The sequence below is a fragment of the Cibotium barometz genome, chromosome 51, assembly GCF_041138505.1.
Source record: "Cibotium barometz isolate CiBa-2024 chromosome 51, ASM4113850v1, whole genome shotgun sequence".
Classification (NCBI taxonomy): Eukaryota; Viridiplantae; Streptophyta; class Polypodiopsida; order Cyatheales; family Cibotiaceae; genus Cibotium; species Cibotium barometz.
Genome location: NC_141096.1, coordinates 16074131 through 16083857, shown reverse-complemented (window position 1 = coordinate 16083857; position 9727 = coordinate 16074131). Strand labels below are relative to the sequence as shown.

General features: G+C 36.9%; 1 protein-coding gene across 1 annotated transcript; it reads left to right on the top strand.

Moving 5' to 3' along the window:
* The first annotated feature begins 7214 nt into the window (after positions 1 to 7214).
* On the top strand, positions 7215 to 8548 carry LOC147609365 (uncharacterized). The gene is made up of 2 exons (XM_086787700.1): positions 7215 to 7314; positions 7675 to 8548. Exons 1-2 carry the CDS (start codon positions 7298 to 7300, stop codon positions 8318 to 8320), a joined length of 663 nt encoding a protein of 220 aa, XP_086643826.1. The 5' UTR covers positions 7215 to 7297; the 3' UTR covers positions 8321 to 8548.
* Positions 8549 to 9727: the final 1179 nt, after the last annotated feature.

Here is a 9727-nt window from a genome sequence, read left to right as displayed (position 1 = left end):
AAGCAAGTCTTTCCTCAGAACTGGCTGAATCTATCTATAATAGATGGAGTATGTGTGGATGAAATCCCAGCGTAAGGTAGAAGTAGGAGGGACTCGATGATGGAAGACCCAGTAGTTGGTCTAAAAAATGGTCTCAACATGTCTTCAAAAGTTTGAAGCCTCCAAGCAGTCATCCACATGACTCGCACGTAATATTGGAAGTTTCTTTCACAGTAGGTCCTTTTTAAATGTCAAAAATGTGAGGCCTTGGGCACCTTTGAAGTAATGGTCCCAGTTGGGGAATGACTCCAATAGTGTAATAATAAGATTGAAGAACCTGATGGTGGTGATCACAGCTGGATCGGGGACCTGGTCGTAGCACGGCGGATAAACTTGTGGAAGCGCTGGACCATATTCTCTTTGGTGTAGGGATGCTGTGTGGATGGGGGGGCAAACCACAAGAAGTTTAAAACCATAATGGTTGCTATTATACTTGATATAATTGTTGTGTGTGGGCTTTTAAAACATTAGGCATCTCTATATCTCCTTGTATGGGTCTTCTCTAGTTGCTTCATATCTTTTAGATCAAAATCACATCCTCCTTTTTGTGTATCCTTCTAAGATTTCTCAACTTTTTGATCCTTATTTTATTCGTTCACTAGCTCTACTCCCATTTTCATTTATTTCACTTACTATTCTTACAGGCTTCCTTTTGATTATTCAAAACGAATAGCTTCTTGATCTCACTTTATTGTGATCTTCTAGTGTCCGAGTATGTGTCTAGCATTTCTTTTGCAAAAGAATCCAATGGAAAATTCAAATCTAGAGTTTACGCCTCAAATGTCTCTTAAGAGAGATACATGTCTCATCTTTCGGGCATAGGCATATGCTTCATAAGCTTGGAGGTTACTATCTTGGTGGTGCTATATTTTCCTTACTTTTATGTTACAATTTCATGTGCTTTGATTGAAGAGATATTTGGAAGCTACAAATTAAATTTTTGCTATTATACTTGATGTTATTGTTGTGTTTGGGATTTTAAAACATTAGGCATATCTATATATCCTTATCGTTGGTACCTACATTTGAGCGTATGATGACTCTCCACCACTATTACTTTCACTCTATGTGATCTAGTTGCATATGATGTAGATGAATAACTGGAGTGGTTAGGTTGGGTTTTGGTTTGGGTTATATTTAACCATGGTTAGTTTTTGTTTGTGTATAAAAGAGCATCTTGATGTCTTTTTTTGTATTGACCACCATCAGAAGCAAGGAGGTGACATTCTGTCTCTATCTTTTAACATTTTTAAACACTTACATCTCTATGCATCTCTCTCTCTCTCTCTCTCTCTCTCTCTCTTTATTTGTCTCTTTCCCCCATACACTGGTATACACACACATACTAAAACACACTCATGTACAAATAAATACGCTCACGTCTTGCATGCATCTCTATCCCACCATACACTAGTAATACACAGAAGTCACCTCTCCTCTTGAGTTTAAACTCATTTGCAATGTTGTATGTTGCAGAATGGCTTCATCAACCCGATCTTGGAAAGCTCGTGACGTCATTAACATTTCTCAACCGACATTGTCCAAGAGCACTAAAAATGTAGGGGCAAGTGAGATTGTGTTAAATGTGGTCCAAGGAAAAATTATAGCAGGCTCCTCTACCCCACAGAGCTCTCAAAAAAGGGTTGTCAGGTAATCGGTGGAAGAGGAGGACGAGAACTTTCCCTCTCTACCAGACAATTTTGGGAGGTTGGTGCAAAGTGAGATGTTGCAGAACTAGTTGTCTTTCACTCTTTGTTCGATGATGTGAGACTACCACCTGTACCATTGCATAGGCTTTGTGCGAATCCAGCCATTTGAACTACAGATGACCATCTTTTGGAACTAGAAGAGAGATTCAATAAGCCCGCTTATGTGCTCAGGGGGGCGGGGGGGGTCACTCATAAATATGTAAGTGTAGCACATGGGTTCAATAGTAGGGGTTTTTTAAATCCCCTTTTTACACATTTTTTACATACAGAAGGGTGCCATTTAAAGGGGGTATATACAGATTGAATAGAAAAAGGGTGTATTTTATTCATAAAAAATTTATAGATAAGGGGTTTTTTAATTAGGCCTTGAATACACATGATATAGAGAGTTTACATATAGTGAACCCCCCGAGGTTATGTGCCATCAATGGGAGAGTTCACTGTTTCTGAGACTTTTTCTGGGCAAGCCTCTGACAGAACATAACCCTACGGACCCTAGATGGAGGAATGGGTATTGGTGGCAACAATCAAATATGTTTGATGAAAAACTCAAAGAAACACAGAAGTGGACTCACCTTACCAAGATAAATTTAGTTGTTTGGGATGGAAACCATAGACTTGTGTCATGGCTTCATACCATTGAAACAAGTAAGTATATAACTTTCTTCATTTTTTTGGATACATAGAATGGTTACATTTGAAGGATATGTATCCTCAAGTTTGGTGTCGTGTTATTTCCTTCACAAAGAAAGAAGAGGCACAGTTATTAATGAACCTTCCAAACCTCAATAGGTATATAAATATTTCGCAATAGAGATGTTCGATATCTTATATGTAAATATTCTCTCTGAAGCTATTAATTGTTTTTTTTCATCAGGGTGACTCATGTGCATGTACCATACACACTAGGCCATGATAATTTTCTGATGCAACATTTTGGTCTAGCAAACCCAAATACTCTACTACAAAAGCTAACAGAGGATGAACGGAAGTGGGCGACCACAATAGTTACTCACAATAATAGGAAAGTGGGCAAACCAAGTTGATACAGTGTCCCAATGGCACTGTTGTCCCAATTTATTGTTTATGTAATATTTGTGCATGCCTCTAACATTTAATTCAAAAATGTTACTTCTCTGGCTCAGATTTTCTTTAAGTTTTCCATCTTGATTTGTAAGAACATGATGACTTCAAGAAGATGATTCAAACAAAAACGAGAGGATTACCTAAGAAAGGGTAACACACAGAAGATGAGGAGGAGTTGCACCACAATTACTTGAAGGAAATAGAGATGACTTTCACGAAAAAGGGGTACACATTCAGAGCCATTGTGAATCCTGCAAATGGAAAGGAATTTTTTGATGTGGTATTTAAGTACCAGGATTGGCATGAGAAGTAGCAACAACTCACAATCGAGAAGATCCAAATTACTGCCCGCTCCAGCTTGCTTCCAAATGAGTAAGTTTCACCTGTTGTCCAAAAAGCGCAAGTTGGTTCAAGTAAATTTTGAGAGTGTAATTCATGGTGTAATTCATGGCTACTCTATTTTTGTTGAAAGGGCAAGTTGTTTCAAACCATTGCTGAAGGAGAGAGTGCCATGAAGTCTTCACGGCGGGTACCATATGCGGACAACTTGCATTCTACACATTCTTCAACCAGTACGTGTATTGGCATCACTTAATAACCACATCACTTGATATGAAGTGCAAAATAGAAGAAGAGAAGCTAATCTTGCGGGAGGTTCACACAGAAGGAGAATCAAAGGGAATAATGTCCTTGAAAGATTATTTGAGCTATTGTAAAACAAAACACTTTGACACCGCATTTGTATCATGGCAAAAAGCAATGTGGTCTTCGGTCATAGCATCGGCTCAGCCACACCTCATATGTACAGCAAGACACGCCATATATATGTATGTTTAGAACATAATATTTCATTCCATGAGCTTGTACACTAGGTATAGGTATATTGAGAAGATAAATTTTGAATTATCCTATTTATTACCAAGTGGTGGGTTATGATGAGGGACATAGTTTCTTTCCTTGAGTTTTGTCATCCTGCATATGAGTGGGTGTTGAGTGAGGTTAAGGATAATGGCATATATATAGAAATCTAGATAGAAGAACTTACTGGAAAAGAGGTGTGGAGTTTGTCTCATGGGAGTGAGATTTTTCAGAATATTTTATCATAAGAATGAATCCAATTAATTATATGTGATGCATGGTTCATGTGTGAAGCATGGTAGTGAATGATTTCCATTTGTTAGAATTATGTTTATGAGTGATTCCAAAGTAATTGTGATCTAACATTATGGATTATATTGAGTTTAGATCATGAGTTTGAGACAACCAGGGTGGACATTGGACAATATTATCTAGCCAAGCGCATGTGTGCTAAATATTTAATTTTGTATGGTTTGGCCCATTGTACATATGTGTACATATGGCTTATTTTTGATGAGATGCTTTAAAAGTATTGGACTAAGGTTAAATTTTATAAAAAGCCCAATTTTGGAAAAGCTATGCTATTTATGGCTCCAAGGGCTAAATTCACTAATATGATTTAAATACCGCGTGTGGGAGTAGAGCCACACACGTCAGGAGATTGCACCCAATATTGTGGGAGTAGATCCACACACGTCAGGGAGGAGATTGCACCCAATATTGTGTTCTTTGATTTTCATATTCTTGATTTATGCTTTGATATTATGGTTTATTTCTTTTCTTAATTAATTTGTGAAATAATCTAATCTCCATGTACCATGGTCCCGTAACCGTGAGCGATACTTGTGTTGGTATATGTGAGAGATACTTGTGTTGGTGTCTGCGAAAGATACTCATGTTAGTGTCTGTTAAAGATACTCATACTGGTGTATGTGAAGGATACTCTTTTGATGTCCGAGATAGATAATCTACGTGATATTTATTTGTGACGGTAACTTATCATAATCTAGTGTTGAGGGGGATTCTATCTCTGAACGGATATTATATTCTAACTCTCTTCACTTGCTAATTAAATACGCAACTAAGGTCAGTTGCAACTCAAAAAAGAGGGAATGTTACGGTAATTAATTTAAATTGGGTGATCCAATAATTGAAAAGAATATCTTGGGTGACCCAAGTGTGATTATTTTGGTTCTAAGTGAATCCAACCAGCTGGGACACGTGTGACACATGTAAGAAATGTGTGAGTTTGAATGTGAGTGAATCCAATCAACTCTTTTAAATGAATTTAGTTTATTATGGAAAATTCTACGGCTCTTAGAGTATTATGGAGAATTACAAAGAATTACGTAACCTATGTAATTATGTTGAAGAGTGTAAAAGTGAGGAATGCTACTTGTTGGTGGAGAGACAATGATTGCCCACTCGGCTTACATGATTTTTGTTAAGATCACATGTTAAAAGGGAAGGACTCTATTGTACAATCTTGATTTCAATGCAAAGGATCAAGTTCCAATTTTGGTGGTGGTCCTGAAAGTAAAAGAGTCGTAATTTTAATTTTAATTTTTATTTAGATCATATGTTAAAAGGGAAGGACTTGGCTGTCAGCTTGCGTATCCATGAATCGAACACGCTGCTGCTTCCTCCCTTCCGGCGGAAGGGCTTGGGCTTTTTTAGGGGTCTACCAAAACTCACTTTTTTGAAAACCTTTGTAGCAATAGACAAAGGTTAAATAAATCATACTCAAGTGAAAATGATTATTTTTGGCATGAAGTGTACAGATTCATCAATCAAATCATTATTATATATTAGTGTGCCCATTGCATGTTCTTAAGAGGGATTATTTGCACCCTTGAATGGATTCACTCAAGTGCTTCAATTGGTGAGGACTATTTATTTAGGAGAGTCTTAGCAATGTGAAAAAGGTCTTGTTAATCTCTACTTCCAATTTATGTAAATGATACGAATTTTCATAAAGACGTTTTAGTTGATTTTGACACCCTAAATATTGTCATAAATTTGACCAAAAGACTACTATTAACTAGTGTATTTTTAATGCAAAATTTTGGGGTTGTTCGTGATATTTGGGTAGTTTTAGTGCGTTTTTTTAAACATTTTCTTAAAATTTTATAGCTCTAAAATCATAAAAATAGTATGTGGTCACCGAAAATTTCCAAAAGAAAAGAATAGGAAATTTTTATAACAATATCTATTCTTTGTTAAAAAAATCACTTGGGTATATTAACATAGCTAGGTTTTAGATATAGTTTAAGTACCTCAGACTGAAGCACCCAATTAGTCTAAAATTTTATAGGGAGTCCTCAAAAAAAACACTGCTTCTTGAAATGTTTCCAACCAGTAAAAACTAGGCCAAAGCCTACATTTTGTTGTTATTGGAAAAGATATCTACCCATAAAACTACACAAACTCTTCAAGATACAAAGAATATAGCCAAAAGGAAGTACAATTTTACCATGTGCAAAAGGCATTTGAAAGAGTGAGAACGTATGCCCATTACATTATTTTAGATACTGTAGAAACTCGTGTTGCTTCATAACATCATTTTAGATACTGTAGAAACTCATGTTGCTTCATAACATCATATAAAACAAATGTACCAGGGCTGGTTGAGTTTGGAAGTTGTTGTGCATGGCAAAAAAAACGAATAAAGATTAAATTTTTTATCACCAAAATATCCTTTTGTGGCCTTCAGTTGTAGTATGCATACATATCTAATTCAATGACAATTACTTTCAATGGGGAGTTTTTAAACTATAAGGTTTTTTTAGCTCTCTAATACGTCATTCTAACCAAAAGTTATGGTCATTCTATGTAAAAGATAAGAAAATAGCTCAAATTCTTTTGATAGAATATCTATTTTTATTACATCATAATTAAGTGTCAATCGTTAGTAAAAAAATATGATGACATGTGTATTCTCTACAAGTGTCTTTTAGCTCAATAGACATTGGTATTACCAAACAAATTACAATTACTAAGAAAAATTACATAGAAATGAATCTTCTTGTGCAATAGGGCCTACAAAAAAGTTTATTATGGAAAATTCTATGGCTCTTAGAGTATGATGGAGAATTACATTACGCAAACCTGTGTAATTATGTTGAAGAGTGTAAAAGTGAGGAATGCTACTTGTTGGAGAGACAATGATTGCCCACTCGGCTTACATGATTTTTGTTAAGATCACATGTTAAAAGGGAAGAACTCTATTGTACAATCTTGATTTTAATGCAAAGGACCAAGTTCCAATTGATGGTGGTCTTGAAAGTAAAAGAGCCGTAATTTTGATTTTTATTTAGATCATATGTTGAAAGGGAAGGACTTGGCTGTACAATCTTGATAACATGTTGAAGTTAACTATGGTTTACATGACACATCATAGTGTAGGGCGTCCTTCAATTATTATGCAAAAGGCCAAGTTCCACAAGACCCGTGATTTTTATTTACATCACATGTTGAAAGGCCAAATCTTTTTGTGAAAAAGATAGGTAGGGCTGGATTCTATAAAAGGGTTTGCCAAAGCAACCCTTTTGCATTGCATTTGGCATACACTCACTGGTGATACTCACATTCACATTTCAATAGCCATGGCTCTTCGCAGCAGGTAGGTAGCTTCTCTCTCTTGAAAGACTCAAGTAAGCGAGAAGGACAACTAGTCTGGCATGTGTAGGTAGTATATTATCACGAGCAGTAATGGGTAGGCTAGCTACTGGTAATGTAGAAGAAAAAGGAGACTGTGCATATTTTCTCTCTCTCTCTCTCTCGGGTCGTATGAGCAAGAACGTCATTGAATCCCCCCGCGCCTCCTTCCCTCCCTCCTCTCTCTCTCTCTCTCTCTCTCTCTCTCCCCCAATTACCTGGTCATTTGGTTTGCGTCAAATAAGTGCCTGCTGTAATTATTTCGTACATTTATTAATCAAGACATGGAGCTACTATATAAGCATCGGCTTTTGGTTGAGTGCAGCAATATTGTGGTGGTGGTGGTGGTAGCGGCAGCGGCGGTGTTGATGTCGGTCGGGGCTGATGCTATTCACTGTCCTCCGCAAGGCGAACTGGTGTACCCATACCGGTCACTTTGCTGGAGCCCAGCACAGTATTATGGTCAAGAGGTGTATGAATTAACGGCGATTTCAGGAGGAAGCCTGGCGCCGGAGTGGGACGAGAGCAATTCAACCTACTATGTGCGCTTGGCGGATGTAGGGGCTAGGTATACGTTCAGCCACCTTAGTAGAGAAATACGGCTTTGGGTAGCGCAGTCCGACGACGTCATAATCACGAATGTGGAAACCCAGAGAGCTTTGGGCTGGAGACAAGAAGGCGAAGGCGAATGGTTCTTGGTGGAGCTTGAACTAGGAGGCAGTCTCTTCCAGTTTTCTACAGCTGAGAACGTGCCGCTAGTGCCGCTACCTTGCCCTGCGATTGTAGCTGCACGCTGTGAAGCATACAACATCCTCAACTTCAGGACTTCCCTTGGCTTGAGCCCATATGTGGAGGATGGAACTACATACTTCAAACTATCTGACAGCTCGAATACACTCCCCTTCTGGCTCAGGAGCAGCAACAACTCCTCTATCGACATTAAAATGCCCACCACCGCCGCTTCCGTCTAGCTCGCCCAAATATCATACAACAGCTCCTCTATCGATAATAATAATTGTGATCATCACATCCTAATAATAATAATTGTGAAGGTCGCCTCAAAAATCGTGTTTTCCGAGTTGTTCTAGTGTGACTCCGCATCTAAGCTAAGTACTTACGATACAGGATTATGTAAATGGTATCCCTTGCAGTAGTACCCTTGTGGTATATTTATTAGCATGGGTGGCTAAGTTTTTTTTTTGTTTGGGAGTGTTTAGACCTTTAATAGTGACTAATGGGCTGACTCGTTCTTGATGGGCAAGAGTATTCTTGCATGCATAAAAACAAAGGCTCGTCTTCGAAGGTGAGTAAGGATAAGCTTTATAATCCTCAACTTGCTAACCTTATTATTATACTGAACACACCATGCTTGCCATATATATCCATGTTGGAGCTTCTAAAGCACTTATTTTTCTTTGAATAAAGCAACAAACTTGGCATAAATATACATCTAACATTTTAACCCAATATAGTGATGACAATCTTTACACACCTGAACAAAGCATTAAAACAATCTTCGAGCAACTTGATTATCTGTTCTTGGAAGCCTATACTCCTAGCCTCCATTTGCCAAAAAAAAAATTTAAGATAAAAATATTAGAAATTGTAAAATATAATTTTCAAAAAGAAGAAGAACAAAGATAAAACCTTACAAAACTAATTCGGTGGATCAATATTTGAGACGAATGACATTATTTACTAAGATTAAGAAATATTGACTACTAATAAAAAAACCTCGCATTAATGTCTTTTGTTATTTTTACTTCTTTGATTATTTACTTTTATATAATTTTTTGTTTTATCTCCATTTAGTTACTTCTTGTCACCCTTAAATTCCTCCTTTACCTTTCAAATCATCTTTTTATTATTATTTGTTTTTAAAATAATTACAATAATCACCCTTAAAATCTTTCACCAGTGACTTTCATGGGATTGTGGTACATTCTAATTACATTAATCTTTCACTAGTGACTTTCATGGGATTGTTATACATTCTAATATTCTCGTGTAAGATGCTATGCTAAAATGGCCACCTTCCCATTAAGAAGTGTATGAAAGTTTAGTACTAGTCGAGAAAAAACAATTGTACCACTAAGACTCCGAGCTTGTGTATGGTTGTATGGTCTTTATGTTTCCTTATTCTTGCTCATTGTTTTGGTGTTATATTTTGTTAGATTCCTGAGTTTTATACGAATTATTGTGAAGATTAAATGTAAAGTACATAATTTAGCCTTGGTCTATGTGGTACGAGGTTTGAGTGCTCCCACCATCTTCGTGGGTTCAAATCCTTTCAGGAAGAGATTTACTGTGAATTACAGACCTTATATGCTACTTATTATTCCACAATGCTTACTTTGCGTCTATAATAGGACTTTTGT